The sequence below is a fragment of the Canis lupus genome, chromosome 20, assembly GCF_003254725.2.
Source record: "Canis lupus dingo isolate Sandy chromosome 20, ASM325472v2, whole genome shotgun sequence".
Lineage (NCBI taxonomy): Eukaryota > Metazoa > Chordata > Mammalia > Carnivora > Canidae > Canis > Canis lupus.
The window spans coordinates 51,772,392-51,798,645 of NC_064262.1; the positions used below are offsets into that span (position 1 = coordinate 51,772,392).

General features: G+C 41.3%; 1 protein-coding gene and 1 pseudogene across 1 annotated transcript; one reads left to right on the plus strand and one right to left on the minus strand.

Moving 5' to 3' along the window:
* Positions 1 to 386: 386 nt before the first annotated feature.
* Positions 387 to 1,268, minus strand: LOC112666988 (developmental pluripotency-associated protein 4-like; annotated as a pseudogene).
* Positions 1,269 to 13,264: 11,996 nt separating this feature from the next.
* Positions 13,265 to 14,203, plus strand: LOC112666987 (olfactory receptor 7D4-like). Its single transcript, XM_025458450.1, has one exon. It carries the CDS (start codon positions 13,265 to 13,267, stop codon positions 14,201 to 14,203), a length of 939 nt encoding a protein of 312 aa, XP_025314235.1.
* Positions 14,204 to 26,254: the final 12,051 nt, after the last annotated feature.

Genomic DNA, 26,254 nt, shown 5'->3' on the forward strand with positions numbered 1-26,254 from the left:
ACCCAGTGCTCATCCCGCCAAGTGCCCCCCTCAATGCTCATCACCCACTTTAAAAGAAGTTAAGGTCACTTCAATTTCAGAAGGGTAAACGTTTGGTAGTATGAATCACTTTTTCTTCTTATTAAGCAGAATGAATGGTAATTTCTGAAATGCTCTTACAATTTACAACTTAAGAGCCCCTGCATCTCAACCCAGGAAGCCACAGAGCCCGATGGAGGTTGCAGGGTAACACCTGCAATGCACAAGCTTGTGTCCCTGTAAGAAGGAAGCATGGAGGGTGTGAGCAGCCTGCAGTCTGGTCATCAGTGTCACCACAAGCTGATTGTAGTTCTCTTTGTACCATTAATAGTAATCACAGCTGTGTCCTTTTTACTGCTATTGAAAGGTCATTGGAGGCTTTTCATTAACACCTTATTCCTCCGAACACATTTGAGGCACAGCATATTGTCCCCCTGCTGTGGGGTAGAAAGTTACAAGCGGAGAGCAAGAAGAGGGCACCTACTCTCCCCCCTTTTCAGGCACCCAGGCTTGTCCTGCATGAAATTGCAGGTGAACCCAACCTTGGGTGTCTGCAGACATACTTCTCCCATGGACCATGCACCACTTGACACCTTGGGCCTCCTGTGGCCATGCCACTGTCTTCATCTTCCCAGCCCTGGCTGCAATTCTATACCAGGGGGCAAACACCAATGGCATCTGGGGCTGAAGTTGTCACAACAACAGTATTGACCCCCTCCAGGAGAGCATCAGACCGCTCAGGGGGGCAGCTACTTCAGGAGGGTAGGTTCCACCAGAAGGTATCTTTGTTCCAGGACTTTCCAGAGACATTTCCCCCTTGTCCATTATCAATTTTCTTTGTGTCTGTGTGAGAATCTTGGTCTCCTCTGTGGTGACAAGAATGTTCTTCTTTTGACCTGGGTAAGCATATTCGCAGATTCGCTTATATACATCTAATTTCTGGCCTTTGGTGTTCAGCTTGAATTCTTGGCACCAGGTCCGCAGGATGTCTCGGTGAAGCAAGTTGGCTGGTGGTAGTTTAGAAGGTAATGGAGGAATTGGGATTTTCTTCCGAATTCTTACTCTTGTACTCTTGCCTTGGGCCATCTTTCTGAACAGGAAGCCTCATCTTCTTTCATAGATCTTTTCTGTTTGGTCCCACTTGCTGAGGTTCCTGGTAACTTTGGTTCACCAGAAGCCTGCTGTTTCTCTTTAGCTTCTTCTGATAAAGGTTGGGATTGGCCAGCCAGATAGTCTTGCCCTGACTTCATGGATGGAGTTCTTTTTGCCTTTTGCCTTCTCCATATCCAAAGAGAAGTCAAGGCTGACAAAAAGAAAAGTCTTACCTAAGCATCTGGTTCTTGATCTCAGCTCAGGTCTTGATCTCAGGGTCATGAGTGCAAGCCCTGCATTGGGCATGGAACCTACTTAAAATTCTTTTAAATGAATAAATCATTTATTTTATAAACTATTTACTCTTAATTGTAAGTGAAATGTCTAATTTTTTAATTGGTTAAGTAAACTAAAAGTGGAGTGGTGAAGTCAAAGTTGGATGTGTTACTAACACAACTTTAGTAAGTAAAAGCAATTTCCTGTCTATAAGTATAGATAATTTTCTACCACATATAAATCACTTAACAAGCATTTGTAATCTCAGTGGTATAATCTAACAGCCATTGGAACCATAACTACAAGACTTCAAATATTATATAGGGAATTTCTTCATTCCTTTTAGTAAATAGTCTTAGCAAAAACTCTGCTATGGCAAGATTCGAAAAACCTATGACTGTGAATTAATATTTTTAGGCTATGAATGGAACACATTTCTTAATAAGTTTAGAAATTCTTTGAGACAAAATGTATCAAAACATTAATTGGACAGGCTCTCTCATACCACAACTTATTATATTCAGTTACAGAAAAGTATTTGCATTTTTTCAAATTTTGAATCACTTGCTCTCTGATACTCTTTAGACTGTGGACAATTATTCAGTGGCTTAGTTGCAACTTTGATGTTAAAAATATCCTTTTTAGTCTTTTCCTGATAATTTCCTAACAAAATTTTGATAATTGAAAAAATATGCTTTATCATCCATTTAAAAATCTTTCTCTTGTGTGTAAGATTTCGAGCCATACATGTAGCTGACCAAAGTTACAGGATCAGATCTGGGGGGAAAAAAGGCTTTAAAACTTCTGTGGCTATATACCCATTTCATAGCAGTTTATTCACATATTCAAAAGATGGAAGTAATCCAAGTATCCCTGGACAGATGAATGGATAAGCAAAATATGGTGTATACATACAAGGAATAATATTCAGCATAAAAAGGGAAGGAGGGATCCTTGGGTGGCGCAGCGGTTTGGCGCCTGCCTTTGGCCCAGGGCGTGATCCTGGAGACCCGGGATCGAATCCCACAACGGGCTCCCAGTGCATGGAGCCTGCTTCTCCCTCTGCCTGTGTCTCTGCCCCTCTCTCTCTCTCTCTCTCTCTGTGACTATCATAAATAAAAATAAATAAAAAAAATTTAAAAAATTAAAAAAAAAAAAGGGAAGGAAATTCTTTTTTTAAAAAAGATTTTATTTATTTGTTCATGAGAGACACAGAAAGAGAAGCAGAGACTTAGGCAGAGGCGGAAGCAGGATTCCTGTAGGGAGCCCAATGTGGGACTCCAACCCAGGACCCCGGGATCACAACCTGAGTGGAAGGCAAAGGCTCAACCACTGAGCCACCTAGGGAAAGAAATTCTGACATATACTACAACATGAATGAACGTCTAAGATAGTGTGCTAAGTGAAACAGGGTACTCTTGAAAGGACAGATATTGTATCATTCCATTTGCAGGAAGTTCCTAGGGTAGGAAATTCACAGAGACAAAGAGGGGAGGGTTGGAGCCAGCCGTGAGGAAGGGGGTGGGGAGTCTGTGCTTCCTGGGGACAGAGGTTCAGTTTGGGAATTGAGAAAGTTCTGGAGATGGATGATGTGGGTGGATGCACTACAATGTGAATGTACTTAATGCCAGTAAGCTGTGTGCTAAAAATGGTTAAAATGATAACTTTAATGTTATATTATTACATATATATTATATTTTATCACAATACCAACAAAACAAGTTAAAAAAAGAACTTCTGCTAGACATTGGTCACCTGATTTCAGGTGACAAAATTAATAATTTTTTAAAAAGATTTATTTATTTATTTATTTTAGAGAGAGAGAGAGCACACACGAGTGAGAAAAGGGGCAGAGGAATCTTCAGGCAGACTCCCCACTGAGCAGGGAACCCAATGGGGCCTGGATCTCACAACCCTGAGATCATGACCTGAGCCAAAACCAAGAGTCCAATGCTTAACTGAGTTACCCAGGTGCCCCAAGTTAACCAATTTTTGACCACTGACAGGAAAATTATCAGATTCATTAATTATTTGTTAAAAATATCTGTTAATTTTGTCCACTTCATTGTTTCTGAAAAATTTTTACAAAAAAACCTGTTTCATTTTGCTCTGTTGCAGCTCATTGTAATTGCCCTCCACAATGACATATCTTGTGTCTGTTTCTTTACATTGTGGTCACAGTTATTGCTTCCTGCATCGCTGCTCAGTTCTGCATCACTAGTTTGCCTTCATTTGGAATTCAAAAATGTGTCCATACTTATTTAGAAAACAAATTGTTCTGGAATTGAACTAGAAAAAGAACTGTTCTGTAATTGAAACTAGAAAAAAAATTTCTGTAATTGAAATAAATATTTCAATTTAACTGTCAATCCAATGTATATAGTATCACTATAACGTGTGCTTAATTCATATAAAGATATTATGATAATGTTCCACTGGTGCATTAAAAAAATTATTCAAACTGAATGAATCTGTTGTACTAACTAGATGACCTGCAAGGTACACACACTACAATGTACCCAACTATGAAAGTGAAATGTAATTTCAACAACAAAATAATGTTTTGTGTATAAATACTGGATTTTTTAAGTTGTGATAAAAATACCTAAATTTTGCTATTTTAACCTTTTTTTTAAAGATTGTATTTATTTATTCATGAGAGACAGAGAGAGAGAGAGAGAGACAGGTAGGAGACACAAGCAGAGGGAGAAGCAGGCTCCATGCAGGGAGCCCGAGGTGGGACTCTATCCCGGGTCTCCAGGATCATGCCCTGGGCTGAAGGTGGCGATAAACTGCTGAGCCACCTGGGCTGCCCTATTTTAACCATTTTTAAGTGTGCAGTTCTTGGGCATTAAGAACATTCACGACATTCACAATTGTTGTACAACCATCGCCACCATCAACCATGTTAAACCCCAGTCCAATTAAATCTGAGTCCCTAGTGGTGGGATCCAGGTATGAGGATTTTTCAAATATATATATATATATATATATATATTGGAGTTTGATTTGCCAACATATAGCATGTCACCCAGTGCTAATCCTGTCAGTGCCCCCCTCAGTGCCCATCACCCAGTCACCCCAACCCCATCCACTACCCCTTGTTCAGTTCCCAGAGTTAGGAGTCTCTCATGTGCTGTCACCCTCTCTGATATTTCCCACTCATTGTCTCTCCTTTCCCCTTTATTCCCTTTCACTATTTTTTATATTCCTCAAATGAATGAAACCATATAATGTTTGTCCTTCTCCAATTGACTTACTTCACTCAGCATAATACCCTCCAGTTCCATCCATGTCAAAGCAAATGGTGGGTATTCATCGTTTCTAATGGCTGAGGAATATGATTTTTGAAGTTCACCAAAGACTTCCAATATGAAGCCAAGATTGAGAACCAGTAACATATATTCTCTCACATAACCTCTTTCAACAGATTTGATCAATGCCAAAGTTTTTGGATAATAGCATGAACTGTGAAAAGAGTTGAGACTTATATGTATATTTTAAAAAGAGAGTTGTGCATTTCACCAGGATGCCTGGGTCATAAGTAACAAATTCAGAAGATCCCATAGGTTATGGGATTCAAACTCAAAATAGTTTTGATACATGTAGGACTTCAGAATATTCCTCAAACCCCACTAAAGGTGTTCTCAAAGAAGCAATATTCAGATATGAAATATCAAATATGAATCTCAATATTCAGATATGAAATATCAAGAGAAATGAAAACCATGAAGACTATAAAAATTATATGTCCAGAGACGCATGCTTACCAATCACAAATGTTTAGTTTTGCATAATTTCTTTAAAAATTTTTACTTATTTACTTGAGAGAGATCAGGAGAGAGAGAGAGCAGGAGAGTGTGAGGTGGGGGAGGAGAAGAGGGAGGAGAGAGAGAGAATCTCCAGCAGAGTCCCTGTTGAGCATGGAGCTCAACTCGGGACTTGATCCCACAACCCTGAGATCATGATCTGAGCCAAAATCAAGAGTGGGACACTTAACCAACTGAGCCACCCAGGTACCCCTAGTTTTGCAATAGTTTCTAATCCACGGACCACCCCCCCCCCCAAAAAAAAACCAAAAAACAAAACAAAACAAAAAACCTCAGGTATTGCAATTAGGCTGTTCCGGTGAGGAATCTCCACAGCAGATGATCCTGTTCCTTTTGATGATCCTGTTCCTCTAACAGTAGATAAAAGGTTCAGCACAAGGGTGACCATTATGTACACTATTGATGCCACTGCATCTTTTTGGGGGAAGTTGGAATCATAAAGTATGTAGCCTTTTCACACTGGCTTTTTCCACTTAGTAACATGTTTTAAAGTTCCTCCATGTCTTTTTGTGGCTTGATAACTCATTTCTTTTTAGTGTTGAATAATATTCCATTGTCTATATGTCCCACAGTCTATCCATCCTCACCCATTGAAGAACAGCTTCATTGTTTCCAAGTTTTGGCAACTATTAATAAAGATACCATAAACATTTGTGTGTAGGTTTTTCTGTGCAGGTAAGTTTTCCAGTCCTTAGGATAAATACCAAGGAGTGTAATTGCTGGATCAATGTAAGAATATGTTTAGTTTCATAAGAAACCACCAAACTCTCTTCCAAAGTAGCAGTACAATTTTGCATCCCCACCAGCAATGAATAAGAGTTCTTCTGCTCCACATCCTTGTCAGCATTTGATGTTGTCAGGTAGTCTTAGTGTTCTGGATTTTGATCATTCTAATAGGGATGTAGGGATATCACATTGTCGTTTTAATTTGCTTTTCCTTGATCACCTATCACGTGGAGCATCTTTTCATATGCTTGTATCTTTGATGAGATGTCTGTTCAGGTCTTTGGCCTGTTTTTAAATTAGGTTTTTTTCTTATTGCCGAGTTTTAAGAGTTCTTTGGAGGGGTCTCTAGTTGGTTGAATCAGCTGAGCAACCCACTCTTGATTTCAGCTCAGGTCATGTTCTCAGGGTCATGAAATCAAGCCCTGTGTGGAGTCCCACATTGGGCTCCACGCTCAGCTGGGAGTCGGCTTGATTTTCTCTCCTTCTGCCCCTCCCCCTGCTTGTGTGCTCTCTCTCTCTCTAAAATAAATAAATAAATCTTTTAAAAAAAGGAAATGTCAGATGCAGAAGGACACATAAAGACAAATACCATACGACGTCACTTATACCTGAAAATGAACACACAAGCAAACAACAAAAACAAAAAACCCAAGATTATTAAGTACAAAGAACAAACAGGTAGTTGCCAGAGGGGTGGTGGCTGGGAGGGGGGGGATGTGTGAAACAGATGAGGGATTATGAGGCTCAAACTTCCAGTTATAAAATAAGTAAGTCCCAGAGGTGAAAAGTATGGCATAGGGAATATCGTCAATAATATTATAATAATGTTCTAAGGCAATAGATGGTCACTACACTTATCATGGTGAGCACTGAGTAACATGGAATTTTGAATGACTATGTTGTATATTTGAAATGAATAGTAATGTTGTATATTAATACTTCAATTAAAAATAAGAAAGAAAGAAAGAAAGAATAAGAAAGAAAAAGGAAAGAAAGAATAAGAAAGAAAGAAAGAAAGAAAGAAAGAAAGAAAGAAAGAAAAACAAAATACATAGGAGCTTATCATGAAGGAAGGAAAGGGGAAAAGAAAGAAACAAGAGAAGAGAAGAGAAGAGAAGAGAAGAGAAGAGAAGAGAAGAGAAGGAAAGAAAAAAGAAATTGCATAGATCAGGAGCCACTTGCAGGCACTTATTATGATGAGCATAGGGTGTTATATGGAATTGTTGAATCACTATATTGTATATCTGAAACCAATATTGCACTGTATGTTAACTGGAATTTAAAATTTTGAAAAAAAATCAGCAGTCCTCATTCCTAGTTGACCATTATTTTACCTGTGGATATTTTAAAATATACTGCCACTAGCTTCAGTTTAGAATCAGTTTATTTATTTTTTTTAAAGATTTTATTTATTTACTCATGAGAGACACAGAGAAAGAGAGGCAGAGACACAGGGAGAGGGAGAAGTAGGCTCCCTGCAAGGATCTGATGTAGGACTCAATCCTGGATCCCTGGATCACGTTGAGCTGAAGGTAGAGGCTCAACCACTGAGCCACTCAGGCATCCCTAGAACCAGTTTAATCAAAATTTCTATGTACAAAGTTCTTGATGGTCCTAACATCCAGAGTTAAGAAACCCTGCCTTAGAATATTGCTCGGTGCTTTTTTTAAAAAAAGGATTTTATTTATTTACTTCAGAGAGAGAGAGAGAGAGAGAGCGAGCATGAATGAGAAGAGGGGCAGGGGAGAGAATCACAAGCAGATTCCCCACTGAGTGCAAAGCCAGGACGCAAGGTTTGATCTCAGGACTGTGAGATCACAACCTGAGCCAAAATCCAGAGTCGGACGCTTAACTGAGCCACCTAGATGCCCCTCTGCATGTTCATTTTTACTATTAATTGCCTGCATGTATTGCCCCATTACAAAAATCAGTTGCTATCAACTGTATCTTGTTATTATTAAAGAATGCAATCAAAATTATCCTTGAAATCGGGGCAGCCCTGGTTGCTCAGCAGTTTAGCGCCGCCTTCAGCCCAGGGCCTGATCCTGGAGACCTGGGATCGAGTCCCACGTCGGGCTCCCTGCATGGAGCCTGCTTCTCCCTCTGCCTGTGTTTCTGCCTCTCTCTCTCTCTCTCTCATGAATAAATAAATAAAATCCTTTAAAAAAATTATCCTTGAAATATATTTAGGAATAATGATTCTGTTGCTTAAGAGGAGATGTTTGAACTAAGGATTTAATTCAAACCACCTGGAAATTTTTCAAGTGAATGTTTTAATTAAAATATGATAAACAGAGAGGGTAAACAAATCAGATGTATATACAGCTTTATGCAATGTTATGAAGTGGACATACTTGTGTAACTGCCAACCAGAACAGCTATAACATTACCAGCACCCCAGAAATAGCATACAGTACTCCCCAAAGATCATTGCTATTCTGACTTCCAACACCAGAGCTTTGATTTGTCCATTTGGGGCCTTTACATAAATGAGATCATACTGGAAAAAACATTTAAAAGAATGATTCCATAATACTTCCACAGGAAATTTTCCATATCTCAGAATCCAAATTGGGCCATAAAATGCATTTTAAGAGGCATCTCTGGGAATCTTGGAGAACCTTTCTCTGGACACTGAGCAAGAATTAACCAAAAATGTTTCTTGGGATGCCTGGATGGCCCAGCGGTTGGGCATCTGCTTTCAGCCCAGGGCATGATCCTGGAGTCCCAGGATTGAGTCCACATCGGGCTTCTGCATGGAGCCTTCTTCTCCCTCTGCCTGTGTCTCTGCCTCTCTCTCTCTCTCTCTCTCTCTGTCTCTCATGAATAAATAAATAAAATCTTTAAAAAAAGATGTTTCTTGATCCTTAGATTTATTTAAAAAAAAAAACTGGAGATGGAATAAGATGTTCCCTAAGGGAAGCTGTGTACCCTGGAGGCTACACCCAAGAGGAGAGGAATATTTTAGGAAGAAAAAGTCCCAGGGACGCCTGGGTGGCTCAGTGGTTGAGTGTCTGCCTTTGGCTCAGGGCATGATCCCGGGGTCCTGGAATCAAGTCCTGCATTGGGCTCCCTCCCAGGAGCCTGCTTCTCCCTCTGCCTGTGTCTCTGTCTCTCTCTGTGTGTCTCTCATGAATAAATAAATAAAATTGTTTAAAAAAAAAAAGGAAGAAAAAGTCCCAGTGGAGACTGAGAGGTGGGACTGGAGGACGTGCGTATATGTGTATGCGAGGAGGGGGTCACACAGATCCTACATGTGGCTCCATCTTTGCTCCCAGTGGGTAGACAGGGCAGAAAAGATCACCTCCCTGACCCTTGAGAGGGGGTGGGGAATCTCCAGAAGCAGACAATCAAAACAGCAATTTATTTAATGAGAAGTGAGGGAATTCAGCCCTGAATAATCCTCTTGTGCCCTTCAGTTCAGGCTTGCCTCTCCCACGTCTCGGAAGGAAATGCCCTTGGGCTATGCCAGGTGTCATTCGGGCCCTGGGCCCCCATGCTTAGATATCTGTCCCTGCTTCTCCGTCCTTATTTGTCTTCCATTGGGAGAAGCTAATATTATAGAGCTCAAACCTTCAGCAATTCCACTGTGATGCCCTAGCATTGCTCAGAAACTGGTGTGCAGAGAGGTAAGAGGGGGACCAAAGATTTACTTGCATGCTTTCCTGGCACGTAGGTAGGGATGCAAAGGGAGGAAAAGCCCACCCAAATCACAAAGAAGTCCCCGGCTCTGGACAGGGTTCTCCACGCCCCACTGCACCTTCCGTTCTTACCTCATCTCTAGCTCTGCTCTTCTTTCCCTGCCTCTTAGTTCTGGGTCTCCCCCCTCAGAATTCTCTTTTCACTCACTTGAACATTCCTCCCTTTTATTTTCTAGAGGGAACTTTCCACATGAACAGAGCATCTTCCTTATGCTTAATACTGAGCTAGGTACTGCATACAAGGAGGTAACTACAATGTGTTGCTCCCCTGGAAGGAGGAAAGCCTCAGGAGCAAACATGTACATGCACTGTGACAGCTTGCCCCATGTGTGGTCCAGTTTCTACAAGGTTCCGAGGTGCAGAGGGAGAGTGGTCAGCACTGCTTGGGGGGTGTCAGTGACAATTTCAAGACAGAGTGTGGAGGGAGGGATAGAACTTTTCCAAGTGAACAGGGAGAAAGAGGACTCCAGGGGAAGGTAAATGCAAAGATCCAGAGCTACAAAACTGCACGGATGTACCCAGAATTATAAGAAATGTCAAGTATCTGATGTCAAAACATTGTTTTCCAATAGATAAAAATGTGACTCTCATACAAATATGTAGCAAGCATATGTCAAAAACCTCTTTCTTAATGAGGAAGTCAGGAGAGTAAACCTAGTTTGCAGAGCATTTGAGTAACAGGGATTTATACTGACAGGAAAGGAATAATGAAATTAGTTTTCCAAGTTAGATGCAAAAATACAGGAAAATAAAACTGTAGCTTTTAGGGCGCCTGGTGGTTCAGTTGGTTAAGCATCTGCCTTCTGCTCAGGTCATGATCTTGGGGTACTGAGAGCATGCCCTGTGTTGGGTTCCCTACTTAGCAGGGAGTCTGCTTCTTCCTCTCTCTCTACCCTTCCCCCCAACTTGTGTGCAATGTGCTGCTCTCTATTTTTTAAAAATTTAAAACCTGTAGTTTGGGGGGGTTATCTTCTCTAGCAGAGAGAGATTCACTGTCCCACAGGCAATAAACAATAAACTTTGGGATGATCTTCTTAGCTGAACAGAAACAAATTCATCTCTACTGGACAAAAGTCACTTGTAGTTTATTAATCTCCTATGTGTTAGCACTGATGTCACAGAGTCTAGATCTCAGGCAAACCAAAGAACATTCCCCCAGAAAATGGGAGATTGAGTTGGCCTCTTTGGCAATACTTCAATGTAATGTTCCAAAGAAATGCAGCCATTACTTTTGAGTAACTTAAAAATTTTGGGTAACTTCCTCCTTAATACAGAGGATGAATCAGAAGACAGGAGGGATTGGTGGAATGGGTAATGAGGCCAGAGCAAGGAGACAGGGGCCAAATCATGGAGGGCAGTGGAGTTTGGACCTTTTCCCTAGCGGGATACTGAGCCACTAAGTGACTTTTAAAAGATGTGAACAATGATGAGATGGGAGCCATTCTGACTTCCTCTGCATAATGGGCTATGAGGGTGCCACGTAGGTGTAGCCCAGATGAGAAGCTATGAGGACCTGAATTAAAGCCTCATTGGTGAGTTTAGGTGTCCAGTGAAAGTTTATGTTGCCATTTTGCTACCTAAGACAGTCAGATTCTCCCTAAATACCAATCTTCATGTATAAGTCCTGTAGCACTGCCATCCTCACCCATTCCTGAATCCCCATGTCCTACTGCATGGAGGGTCTCAGATGCTCCCACTGGCAAAGTTCCTCTCATTTGTTTTCCTATGATCCATGGAATCCTGAAGCAATCAAATTTGCATTTGTCATCTAGGGGGATTATACTCATTTCATATCTGAAAAATTTGCCCTAAATCAGATCTTTCATTCTGTATCACACACACACACACACACACACACACACACACACACACACACAACCTCACCACCACCACCACCACCACCACCAACAACAACAACAACCCATACTCAGAGACAAAGCAAGGATCTCCAACACTTTGCTGGATTTCTATCTGCCTCCCATCAGAGGCCTGCAGGCAGTGGACATTACTCCCTATTCACAATCAGACTCCTTAATGCTGCAGCCAGGTAGAGAGTTTTTTAGTTCTGTAGGCTGCGGCTACCTTTTAGTTGGAATCACCAGATAGGGGATCCCTGGGTGGCGCAGCGGTTTGGTGCCTGCCTCTGGCCCAGGGTGGGATCGAGTCCCACGTCGGGCTCCCTGCATGGAGCCTGCTTCTCTCTCTGCCTGTGTCTCTGCCTCTCTCTCTCTATGTCTGTCATGAATAAATAAATAAAATCTTTAAAAAAAAAAAAGAAATCACCAGATAAAATCTATACGCTTCTGTGATGGTAAATATTTGGTCAAATCTGATTGTGTGTGTGTGTGTGTGTGTGTGTGTGTGTGTGTGTGTGTGTGTGAGACAGTGTTTCTGGGTGAGATTGCCATTTGGTTCCCTAGATTGAGGGAAGCAGATTGCCCTCTCTGATGTGGGTGGGCCTCATGAGATCCATTGAAGGTCTGAATAGAACAAAAAGGCTGAGTAAGAGATGATTACTCCTGCCTGACTGCTTCCAGGCTGGCTTTCCCCCTGCTTCCAGGCTGGAATGGAAACATCAGCTCTTCCCGGAACTCAAGCCTGCCAGGCTTCAGACCGGAACCACGCCCATCAGCTCTCGTTCTCAGGCCTTCGGACTCCAACTGTATAAACAGGTTGCAGATCTGTTAGTTAGTTCTGTGTTTCTGGGGAATCCTGACTTATTTTACAGCTTCTTCCCCTTGGTTCACCTCTAAACACATAGTTTACTGTTTAACAGACTCCATTTATCATGAAGGCTTTTCAATCTTAAAAAAATCTTTAAAAAAATCTTTGCACAGCATCCTTCTCTGAGCCAAACTTCAGACAGAGAATGTTCTTTTCCCAGATACTGGTAAGGTACCAGACAGACACTGGTAAACAGCATGAGAGAAAAAATATCACTAAATCCTGTAAATCCCAATGATCTCTCTCTTCTCTGTTTCTCTGGACTTGAAGAGACCACAGCCACAAGGCAGAATGGAGATGCTCATGAGGCTGGTGGTCCTCTGAAAGGAACCATGAGTTGGGGGTGATGCAGAGGATACTGCTCCATTGTGTGTGACATGAATTTTCTTTTTTTTTTTTCTAAAGATTTTATTTATTTATTCATGAGAGACACAGAGAGAGAGAGGCAGAGACACAGGCAGAGGGAGAAACAGGCTCCATACAGGGAGCCCGACGCGGGACTCGATCCCGGGTCTCCAGGATCACACCCTGGGCAGAAGGCGGCGCTAAACCGCTGAGCCACCTTGTCTGCCCCTGAATTTTCTTAAGATTTTATTTTTAAGCAATCTCCATGTCCAACGTGGAGCTTGAACTCATAACCCCAGGATCAATAGTCCCATGCTCTACTGACTATGCCAGCTGGGTGCCCTGGGACATTCATTTTAAAGAGGTGATCCTGGTTGTAGTGGTAGAAGCAGGAAAAGGAGGGTGTTACTGAAGAGATTTTGGTCAGCTAAAGAAATCATGACTCTTAGGTAAGACATAAGTCCTCATGATTTTGAAATGTATGGCACACTCTTATTTTGTTATTGTTTTAACATTATTCTTGCCTCTTTCCAGGCAATCTCCATAAGGCCTATGGAAGCAGGGAACCAAACAGCTGTTTTAAAATTCATCCTTCTGGGGCTTTCAGAAGATGTGGACTTGCAGCCCCTCCTCTTTGGGCTGTTCCTCTACATGTACCTAGTCTGTGTTATAGGGAACCTGCTCATCATCCTGGCCATCAGCTTGCACTCCAACCTCCACACCCCTATGTACTTCTTCCTCTCCAATCTGTCCCTCAGTGACATCGGTTTCACCTCCACCACCGTCCTCACGATGTTAGTGAACATCCAGACACGGACCAACACCATCACGTATGAAGGCTGCCTTACCCAGATGTATTTTTTCATGATTTTTGCTGGACTAGATAATTTGCTACTGACAGTGATGGCCTATGATCGGTTTGTGGCCATCTGTCACCCCCTGCACTACACAGTCATTATGAACCCTCGCCTTTGTGTCCTCCTGCTTCTGCTTTCTTGGTTAATCTGCCTTACGTATTCTTTGTTGCAAAGTTTGATGGTTTTGAGGGTGTCCTTCTGCAAAGAGACAGAAATCCCCCACTTCTTCTGTGAACTTACTCAGATCCTCAAGCTTGCCTGCTCTGACACCCTCATCAATGACATCCTGCTGTATTTTGTAAGTGGCCTGCTGGGTGTTATTCCCCTGACTGGGATCCTTTTTTCTTATTCGAAAATTATCTCCTGCATAATGGGCATTTCCTCGGTTGCAGGGAAGTATAAAGCCTTTTCCACCTGTGGGTCTCACCTCTTGGTTGTCTCCTTGTTCTATGGTGTAGGCCTTGGGGTCTACCTCACTTCTGGAACAACCCATCCCTCCAGAAAGGGCTCAATAGCCTCGGTGATGTATACGGTGGTCACCCCCATGCTGAATCCCTTCATCTATAGTCTGAGGAACAGGGACATGAAAGGGGCTCTGAGGAGACTTTTCAGGAGTGGAGCTTACTCTCCGTGAGATAACCAAAGTTAAGGACAGACAATAGAGATCCAAAGTGCTGATAACTGGTGTTCCTGAATATGTAATCTTAAGACAGAACATAAATGTTATTTATGATTTACTGAAAGAAAAACATTACTGAACCAAAGGCAGACTTGAAGCACATCAAAAGTCTCCAACAAAAAGAATGGTCAACCAATAACTAAAATTCTTGTGAAAATACACTATTTCAAGGACACAGACTTTTGTAACCATCAAGGGAAAAGGCAAGTCATTGAGTGCACTGGGGAGAAGAGAGGCAGGAGTGACAAGTGTTTCATGCTACTGACTCATCTTTACCCTTCTTGGTTATGTTCTAGCTTCTAGCGCCATCAATGCTGGACCATGGTTTCCCTGGTCTCAGTGTAGAAACCATTACCTATCTGGATAGTCTCATACTGACCTCCATCACCTCATAAAATTTTACTTATTGAATCTTGCTTTGGTGGTGGCCATTAACCTATACTTAGGATGTTAATAAGAAACTTCTTTAGGAAACTCATTGTAATGTCTATTTTAAGTGACAGAAAATCCTGGTCTTTGTCAATCCATATAAGAAGCAATCTACTTGCTCTCTTCCTCATCTGGCGCACACTTGGCCAAACTTTCACGTGCCTGGCTCCTTCTCACAATCGGGCTTCAAATCAAAACTGTCAGTTCTTCAGAAGCCTACCCTGACCACTAACCTCCTACCTAGTCCAGTTTTCTTTTTTCTTTTTTCTTTTTTCTTTTTTTTTTTTTTTTACCTAGTCCAGTTTTCATAGCATTGGCCATATTTTGAGAAGCAGCATAGCACAGTGGCTGAGAGGGCTCTGAGTTATTAAAATTTTCCATTAATCAAAATGGTGCCATCTTACACAAGTTACTTCTCTGTGCCTCTGCCCTCATCTGTAATAATGATCACAGTACATTTCTTGAAGAGATCTGGTGGGGATTAAATGTTACACATACTATTGCTCAGAACAGTGTCTGACATAGGCACTCAGTAAATGTTAACCATCATGATAAGGGGCCAGGAGGTCTAATTTGGCCATGAAAAGGTACAGAGATTGTGAACAGCCGTCATCCCTTGAGCCCTATTAACTAAAATAGCTTACACTGCCATAGAGCAAAAGGGATAGCACAGGGGAGGGATCCATTACCAGCAGAGAAGAGTTGGAAAAACCGACTAGAGAGGGTTGAACAGGCTATGGGTTCACATGGGGATGAGTGCATCTCCAGAGCAGACTCAGGGCACCAAAGAAGCCACACAGGAGAGGGGCCCTGTTCAAAGCTGAGCCCTCTGAACAGCCTCAGGAGTACCCCATGCTGAAGGACAGATATGCACAGACCAGAAGAGAACTTTCCTGAACCTAGACATTAAGTATTAGGCCAGGAAATGTCCCCAGAAGAGACTGTCCCCAACAGGGAACTCAGAGGGCAAAGCATCCTTTATACTGGTTGAGCGAGATTGGGTAGAATGGTAGATTCGCTTGAACTGAGAACAGAAAATGTCTTAGGTTGATTTGAGGACTGTTGAACCCTCTTGGTGATCACTAGATTTGGACAAAGGCAGATTCCAATGTTTGAATCCTAACTTGGCCATTTATTAGAATATTTATTCTCAAATTCTTTATTTGTAAATAACTGTTGGGGTGATTATAGAAAACTAGTGTTGTCTAATATAGAGATTCTCACAAAGTAGTTGGCACCATATTTATGAACATAGCATTTATTTATTTGTATCCCCATCTTGTGCCAAAAAGGTAGATCTGTTGGCAAGATCCTGTACTCTGGAAAGCTATACCCAACTGCATTCTTCCTCAGCAGGTATCTGACGATGTGACACAAACTGCCTGTCTCTTACATAAAAATCACTTTATTTGGTATAATAAGGTCTTAGCTTCAAACCATTCCATGAAACCCCTTCCCTGATGCCAGGCTGGTTCAACACTTGTAAAACAATCAACGTGATAGATCATATCAGCAAGAGAAAAACCAAGAACCATATGATCCTCTCATTAGATGCATAGAAAGCATTTGACAAAATACAGCATCCATTCCTGATCAAAACTCTTCAGAGTGTAGGGATAGAGAGAACGTTCCTCAACATCTTAAAAGCCATCTATGAAAAGCCCACAGCAAATATCATTCTCAATGGGGAAACACTAGGAGCCTTTCTCCTAAGATCAGGAACACGACAGGGATGTCCACTCTCAACACTGCTATTCAACATAGTACTGGAAGTCCTAGCTTCAGCAATCAGGCAACAAAAAGAAATAAAAGGCATTCAAATTGGCAAAGAAGTCAAACTCTCCCTCCTCGTAGATGACATGATACTGTATAGAGAAAACCCAAAAGACTCCACCCCAAGATTGCTAGAACTCATACAGCAATTTGGCAGTGTGGCAGGATACAAAATCAATGCCCAGAAGTCAGTGGCATTTCTATACACTAACAATGAGACTGAAGAAAGAGAAATTAAGGAGTCAATCCTATTTACAATTGCACCCAAAAGTATAAGATACCTAGGAATAAACCTAACCAAAGAGATAAAGGATCTATATCCTAAAAACTGCAGAACACTTCTGAAAGAAATTGAGGAAGACACAAGAGATGGAAAAATATTCCATGCTCATGGATTGAAAGAATTAATATTGTGAAAATGTCAATGCTACCCAGGGCAATTTACACACTTAATGCAGTCCCAGTCAAAATACCATGGACTTTCTTCAGAGAGTTGGAACAAATCATCTTAATATTTGTGTGGAATCAGAAAAGACCCCGAACACGGGATCCCTGGGTGGCTCAGCGGTTTAGCGCCTGCCTTCGGCCCAGGGCGTGATCCTGGAGTCCCAGGATTGAGTCCCGCATTGGGTTCCCTGCATGGAGCCTGCTTCTCCCTCTGCCTGTGTCTCTGCCTCTCTCTCTCTCTCTCTCTCTCTCTCTGTCTCTCTCTCTTTCTCTCATTGTGTGTCTCTAATGAATAAATAAATTCTTAAAAAAAAAAAAGAAAAGACCCCAAATAGCCAGGGGAATATTGAAAAAGAAAACCAGAGCCAGGGGCATCACAATGCCAGATTTCAGGTTGTACTACAAAGTTGTGATCATCAAGACAGTGTGGTACTGGCACAAAAACAGACACATAGATCAGATTAATGGAACAGAATAGAGAACCCAGAAATGGGCCCTCAACTCTATGGTCAACTAATATTCGACAAAGCAGGAAAGACTATCCACTGGAAAAAGGACAGCCTCTTCAATAAAAGGTGCTGGGAAAATTGGACAGCCACATGCAGAAGAATGAAACTGGACCATTATCTTACATCATACACTAAGATAAACTCAAAATGGATGAAAGATCTAAATGTGAGACAAGAATCCATCAAAGTCCTAGAGGAGAACACAGGCAACACCCTTTTTGAACTTGGCCACAGCAACTTCTTGGAGGATACATCTATGAAGGCAAAAGAAACAAAAGCAAAAATGAACTACTGGGGCTTAATCAAGGTAAAAAGCTTCTGCACAGCAAAGGATACAGTCAACAAAACTCAAAGACAACCTACAGAATGGGAGAAGATATTTGCAAATGACGTATCAGATAAAGGGCTAGTATCCAAGATTTCTAAAGAACTTATTAAACTCAACAGCAAAGAAACAAACAATCCAACCATGAAATGGACAAAAGACATAAACAGAAATTTCACCAAAGACGACATAGACATGGCCAACAAGCACATGGGAAAATGCTCCGCATCACTTGCCATCAGGGAAATACAAATCAAAACCGCAATGAGATACCACCTCACACCAGTGAGAATGAGGAAAATTGACAAGACAGGAAACAACAAATGTTGGAGAGGATGTGGAGAAAGGGCAATGCTCTTGCACTGTTGGTGGGAATGTGAACTGGTACAGCCACTCTGGAAAACTGTGTGGAGGTTCCTCAAAGAGTTAAAAATAGAGCTACCCTACGACCCAGCAACTGCACTGCTGGGGATTTACCCCAAAGATACAGATGCAGTGAAATGCCGGGACACCTGCACCCCAATGTTTATAGCAGCAATGTCCACAGTAGCCAAACTGTGGTGTCCATCGAAAGATGAATGTTCAAAGAAGCTGTGGTCTATGTATAGAATGGAATATTACTCAGCCATTAGAAACGACAAATACCCACCATTTGTTTTGATGTCGATGGAACTGGAGGGTATTATGCTGATTGAAGTAAGTCAATCGGAAAAGGACAAACGTTATATGGTTTCATTCATTTAAGGAATATAAATAATAGTGAAAGGGAATAAAGGGGAAAGGAGAGAAAATGAATGGGAAATATCAGTGAGGGAGACAGAACATGAGAGACTCCTAACTCTGGGAAACAAACAAGGGGGTAGTGGAAAGGGAGGTGGGCAGGGGGACAGGGTGACTGGGTGATGGGCACTGAGTGGGGACTTGATGGGATGAGCACTGGGTGTTATGCTATATGTTGGCAAATTGAACTCCAATAAAAAAATATAGAAAGAAGAAAAGAAAGAAAGAAGAAAGAAAGAAAGAAAGAAAGAAAAGGAAGGAAGGAAGGAAGGAAGGAAGGAAGGAAGGAAGGAAGGAAGGAAGGAAGGAAGGAAGGAAGGAAGGAAGGAAAACCCCCTCTTTGGTGACCTGGGCAGAATTAGATGAAGTCAAGAGGACAGGACCATCCTAATGAGCCTGGAACAGCATCTGATTGCTTTCTTTCTCCTAGTGCCTAGCATAGAAATTACTACTCTACCACAAGGTTTTTCAATCTAGGTACTGTTGACATTTGGGTCCAGATAATTATTTGTGGTGGAGACTGTCCTATATGTTGTAGGATGTTTAGCAGCATCTGTGGCCTCTGTGCACTAGATGCTAGTGGCATTCTCCCCATCCTAGTCATAAAAAAGTCTCCAGACATTGCTAAATGTCCCTGAGGGGCAAAATCACTCCTGGATGAGAACCACCTGGTCTGCTATGACACAAAGTAGTCAAGGAAAGGAAAATGCAGGAGATACAAAGTGAGGGGAAGACTCTAGTTTTCCTAAGGCCCAGAATAGAATGGACCCGAGACACTGGTCTCTAGTCAAGAGTCATTGCATGCAGGAGGCCATACGTTAGGAATGGAAGCACCAATGCACATTTGTTGAGTAAACAGATGAATACTTGGTGAAAAGAACCAGAGGAAAAGAACCTTGTTTGTTCTTATTACCTGCTTTTACCTCCAATGCTAAGTGTGTGGAACATCCTGAGCAGATACTTACTAAATTGACTGTTTTGTGCTCATAGTACATATGCCTGGCCATTAGTCCAGGCACCTACATGTGTTAACTCAGTTCATCTTCACAACCACCTTAAGGAAGCAGAAACTACCAATTATCTCTACTTTGCAAAAAGGGGAACAGCAGCACAGAATGCTGATTCACAGAAATCACTGCAGCTGTATAATCTAAAAATGTCCTCTGCTGATCTCTGAGGTGAGACATTCCTATGAATTCTGTCTCCAAGTGGATTGCTTTGGGGAAAGATGTATCTGTCTTCCTACTGGCCTCCCTTCTCAGAGGACCTCTGTCCTCCCTACGTCTGAGGCAGAAGGAAGTCCCAACAGCCTATAAGGTCCACTTTCTCCCACCAGATAAAGGACTAAGAGGTTCTTTTATACAAAGTTAGCTGAGTCTCTATGGCCTTGTCTCAGGGATGTGGATCCCTACACTCTTGTCCCATCTAATGGCCAAACCAACTCCATCAAGGACCATTGCCTGACTTCATCATAAATCCCCTTGCAAACCACTGGAGGCACACCCAAGCAAAGAAAATACATAGGATCAAAGGCACTATCACCCAACTGAATCATACTTCTCTTCTAAAAGGAATTTCTATCAACCAATCAGATAGGATGCCATCCACAGACAACATCTATCATTTCCAATGCCCAGAAAAGATATACAAGAAAGGCTCTAATTTCTCTAAAACACAATTGAATGGTGAGTCTTGGGCAGAACCTAGCTAGAAAGTGCTGCTTTCACCTGCCATCAAGACCTCAAGCTACAGAAACATGGAGCCAGTGATTAGAGCTTGCAGAGTTTACTTCGCCCCATAAGTACATGGGAACCAAGGAAATTAGCCAGATGTATGGTTTTTGAGACCCGTCAGGCAGGAGCTGCTTATTACCATGGTCTTAGCAGCTGTACAAAGAATTTCATTCTCATAAAAATGTGCTTTGGTCTCCTGGGGGTGATCAGCTTCTCAATGGTAAGCCAAATTTTCTTCCATTCCTGCGCACTTTGTTTCCATGCCTATATACTACGTACTGTTTCCACGTGTAATTCTAAGGCAAACATACACCTGCTCAGATCTCTACAACTTCCACCAGAGGGTATGGGAACCTCCACCATGAGCTGTGTACATATAGGCCAAAACTTATCCAAATATTTAAGCACGTACAATTTATTATATGTGTTATCCCTATAAAACTCTTCTCTCATTTAGACTTTTACAAAACATTGGCCCTGTGGGGTCTCCAAAAATGGCCATCATTTCTTCTCTTTCCTGTACCCACATCCCTTCTATATAACTGATTACCTACCCCTCCCCTCTGGGCCCAGCCATGTGATTGCACTGTCAGTGGGGTGCAGGGAAAGATGACACAAACCAGGACTTGAAGAAAATTTGCACAGGGGACTTGAAGAAAACCTGGCAGGGCAGGTTCAGCCCCCATCTCGACTGTTGGAGGATGACACCTTGAGTGAATGCGCTGGCAAGCCAAACTGGCAGCCCATGGCAGACATGAGGGAGCCTGCCCAAGCACAGCCCAAACTGTTAACAATAAACCATGTGATGGTGGTTTTAAACCAGTTTTGGGTAGTTCACTATGCAGCAAATATAGAGTCCACTAAAGGGCCCAGGTTACCTTTCTAAACTGCAAATCTCATCAAACATCTGTGGATTTCCATCAACTTCAGTTAACATTTGAGACTGATACATAAAATGTTGATGCAATGTTGCGTATTATATGGTCTATATCCCACTTCTCCAGTTTTATCTACCATTTCAGAGAATCCTTTTACCTGAGAGAGAATGAGTTTTTTCTGTGCCTTTGTACCTAGGATTGGCACGTTTATTCAATTCTGATCCTGAGCACTATACACAAACTGCCTACACTTAGCTTGCATTATCTCTATGTGGCTTTGGTTGATTGTCAGTAACCCCTCCCTGGGACTTCCTGAATGGACTAACTGCCCATACTAGCAATCTTATTGTTTACATGTCTCTCCCCCTAGACCTTTATTCCCTTGAAGATACTACCCTGTCTTACTCTCTTCTCAAAGTTGAATTCAGTGCAAGGCACTTAACTGACACTCGTTGGCTCCCTAGAGAGTAACCTGAGTGGATTGGAGTTACTCAAACATTAGAGAGGACAGAGCTAGTTCCTGCTGGAAAGCCCCAAAGCACAGAAAGCTAGTGAGACATGAAGACTGGGTAAGAGTGTAATTAGAAGGTCCTTCCAGAAAGATCAAGTACGAGAGGATGTTTGTCCTGACAATGGCAGGGAAGTGCAATGAGGTCCAAGAGTTCCAGGTCACTTAGGTGTAGCTGGGAATTGTTTCCTTCTGCTCTTGTAATTAATGGGATGGAGGGACTGCACAGAGTGTAGCTGTGCTGGATTCCCAAGGCTCTTAATTAAAGACACAGTTCCATTTTCATCTCTCCTCCTCCTGGGCCTGGCCTCTGGGGTACACATTTTTTTTTCTTCCCCCAGACCTAGGCAAATGCCAAGCAATGATTGCTCTTCACTAATGAGCTCAGAAAACTTTCACTGAGGCCTGTGGGACATTGATGTGCAAGTGCCACCACCACCACCACACACACAATTACTGCATGGAAACACTGCTGGGATTTCAGGAGAGCAAATGGAAGACAGAAACCCACAACCACACACCCCTCTTCCTTGCACTCTCAGGCAAACTGATCCACTAGTGTCAGCACCTGACAAACGGTCTTTCCAGCAGGTAAGCACTCTTCTCATCTGTGTCTTCTGTAGGCCAATGACAACCTTACAGTGGTGTGTGGAGGACAGCAGGTTAATCAGTGTAAAATATTCAAATCTGCCATGATCTTGGATAAGGCAGAGAAACTAATTTTTTTTTAAATTATGACACTTATTAAGTCAAAACAATTGTCAAAGGTCTAAGGCTGGAACTTGTCTTAAGGAAGCATTATTTATTTATTTTTTCTCAAGGAGAAATTGGCAAGCTTTTAAAAAAAAAAAAATCCACTTTTATCCTGAATTCAGAAAAGCAGCAGGAGACTAAAAAACATAAAGGAACTCTTGTTGCTTAACTGAAGAATGAAAAAGACCTTCTTGGGCTCCAATATGAAGGAGACCACAGTTAAAAGAATTGCTAGCCTTAGCCCAGATTGAAGGAGTCTCTAGAAGAATCCAGAGAAATAGGGTCACCAGAGGAAACTCTGGCCTCTCACGCAGTAGCTACAGCACCAAGTAAACACAGGCTAACCTCTAGCCAGAAAAACTAAAACACACTGAGGGCCTATTACTGCTGATCCTTTTACCCTAACATATCATGTCAAACTTACCCCACCCCCCAAAAAAAATTGCGAGGCATGTTAAAAGGCAAGTAAGAGGGATGCCTGGGTGGCTCAGTCACTGAAGTGTCTGCCTTCAACTCAGGTCATGATCTTAAGGTCCTGGGATCCATCCCCACATTGGGCTCCCTGCTCAGTGGGGAATCTACTTATTACTTTCCCTCTGCCTGCCACTCCCACTGCCTGTGTGTGTGCTCTGTCAAATAAATAAATAAAATCTTGGGGAAAAAAAAAAAAAAAAAAAGTAAGAACAGTCTTTAACACAAGAGAACCAAGCATTGGAACCAGACTCTGTTCTGGCGGAGATTTTGGAATTGTCAGACCAGGAAACTAGCTAGCTATGGTTAATATGCTACATTTTCTAATAGAAAAAGCAAAGATGTAAGAACAAATGAGTAATGCAAGCTGAGAAATAAAAACTCTAAGAATCAAAAGGAAATGCCAGAAATCCAAAAACACTGCAACAGAAATAAAGACTGTCCTTGATGGGTGTCGCAGACTGGACCTGCCTGAGACGACTTGGTGAAATGGAAGATGCCTAAATAGAAACCTCTGAAACAGAAATGCAAAGGGGGGTGGGAGAAGCACCAGACTCAGATCGTTTCACAGGAAATTCTACTAAATCTTCCAAAACCACACAGTCCTAACACCATATAAATTATCCCAGAGCACTGAGAATGAAAAATTCCCAACCCCTTTTAGGAAACAAGTATAATACTAATACTTAACCAGACAGACAGTACATACTACAGGCCAGTGATCACACATGAACATACCAATGAGAAAATTCTAAATAAAATACTAGCAAAAAGGATCCAACACCATGTTAAGAAAAGAATACACCATAAACAAGTGAAATTCACTCCACGAATGCAAGATTTGTTGAATATTGAGATATTTATTAATATCATATACTTTATTAATGAATCAGAAGAATCATGATCCTCTTCATAAATGTTCAAAAAAACCCACAAAATTCAACACTCATTCATGACAAAACATTCAAGAATATAGGATATCTTCTCAATATGATAAAATAAATATAATACCTTAGTTCTAGAAGACATTATCTTAATTAATGGGAAACAGGGGCATCTCCTCTAGAACAAAGCAAGGATGCCCACTATCTGTTACTATTTGCCACTGTACTAGAGGTTATTAGCTAATGCAATCAGACAAGCAAAAACAATTAGAAGCGTAAGAACTGGTAAACAAGATATCTCAATTTGCAGGTGATATGGCAATATACCAGGAAAACCCCAGGAAACCAGGAACAGAGCTAGCTCAAAAAACAATTCAGTGAAGTAGCAAGTTACAAAATTAGTAGCTTTCATGTACAAAACTGTGAACAGAAGACATTATGGTAAAGAAAAACCTCATTTATAATAAATGGCTAAATACTTAGGGAAAACTCAACAAGAATGTGTAAAACCTGTATATGGAAAACTTTTGAACATTCCAGACAAACACTAAAATAGACCTGAACAAATAAATGGAAAGACATCCTCTGTTCTTTGATGACTTTATATTATAGAATTGTTAGTTCTCAAGTTAACTTACAAATTCAAGGCAATGACGATAAAAATACCAATAAGCTAATTTTAGAGTTGGACAAGATAATAGGAAAGTGCATATAAAACACAAACGGGGGGCAGCCTAGGTGGCTCAGCGGTTTAGTGCCCCCATCAGCCCAGGGCCTGATCCTGGAGACCCGGGATCAAGTCTCACGTCAGGATTCCTGCAGGAAGCCTGGTTCTTCCTCTGCCTGTGTCTCTCATGAATAAATAAAATCTTAAAAAAAAAAAAAACACACACACACACACACAAACAGGGGCACCTGGCTGGCTCAGTCAGTAGAGCATGTGACTCTTGATCTCGGGGTTGTAAGTTTGAGCCCCACGTTGGATACAGAAATTACTTAAAATAAAAATATCAAAAAATAAAAAGAAAGAAAAGAAAAAGAAAAAAAGAAAAAGAAAAACCAAGCAAGAATATCTCGGAAGACACTAAAAAAAGAAAAACCACGAGAGGGAACTAGACATCCCAGAGATTGAAACTTATTATAAAGCTTCTTATAATTTAAACAGTGGCATGGCACATGAACAAATAAATCAGTAGAATAAAAGCCCAGAATTAGACCAGATACATATGGAAGTCAATATATGACAAAGGTGACATCTCAAATTCCTAGGGCCACGATGTACTTCTCGTATAAATAATGCTGGGTCAATATGGAAAAAATAAAGCTAAGATTAATAGCTTACACAATACACAGAAAAATCAATTTCACAGGGATTGTAAATCTAAATATATATCTACAGGTATATACTAAAATAAAAATACCAAAACCAAAACAACTTGTAGAAGAAATTAAAGAATGTCTTCTTGTCTTCTGAGTGGCAAATATTCCTTACACCGGAAAAGAAGAGTGCTGTCCATAAAATTAAAATTAGGAAATCATTTCAACCAAATACACCAATTAAATCATTGGAGACAAGCCACGGAATGGAAAACATGCAAAACATGCATCCAGAGGGCTCATAATGGAATGTGTAAATCATGGTAAGAAAAAGGCAGGCAACTTTAGTATCTTATCCAACTCTATAAAATAGCTTCTTGGGAAACAAATTTGCACATTCACTTTGGAAAATTGGCATCATCTATAAAAATGAACATATGTACCCCATATGACCCAGCAATTTCAGTCCAGGGTATACACCCAAGAGAAATACATGCACTTTTGCACTATCAGAAATGTTAAAGCATGTCCATAGCAGCATTATTCACAATAGCCCCCATAATGAAAAGTGAAATGTCAATTTATACAAACTGCTTAAATAATTGCAGAATATTTGAAGAGAACACACACAAAAAACATACTAGCTAGAGATACTCTAATAAAGATTAATTTCACAGAAATAATGGGCAAATTCAGACAGACACAAAAGAATACGTACTGTATGGTTCTGTAGAGTTCAAAGACAAAAAAAACAAAAACAAAACAAACCCTCAAGCCATGCCGTCAGTCAAAATCCTGGTTATTTGTGCAGAGTAGGGAAGGGTTTCTCACAGGCATGAGGCAAAGAAGGGATTTAGCTATGCTGGTATTTCTTCTTGCCAGTTGATTACATGGATTTGTTCACATAATAATTAAGCTGCACATGTGTGAATTAAGCATTTTTGTGTTTCAGTAAAACCTGTTTTAAATGTTAACACACACAACCACTGCAGAAATGATTTTGGCCTCAATACTGTCAAGTACGTTGAAAGTGCACAGACCTTACACCAGCAATTCACGCTCCTGGAATAACTCACCAGTACTCCACAAAGTATGTACACCATTCTTAAAGCAGCTCTGTTCATCAACTGGGAAAAATGTCAACAACTAATTGTCCATCAGCAACAGAAAAGGTATGCTGCAGGGTGACAAAAAAGATT

Excerpts from the sequence above, each read along its gene's own strand:
- LOC112666987 (XM_025458450.1), top strand. The coding sequence starts at position 13,265 with ATGGAAGCAGGGAACCAAACAGCTGTTTTAAAATTCATCCTTCTGGGG.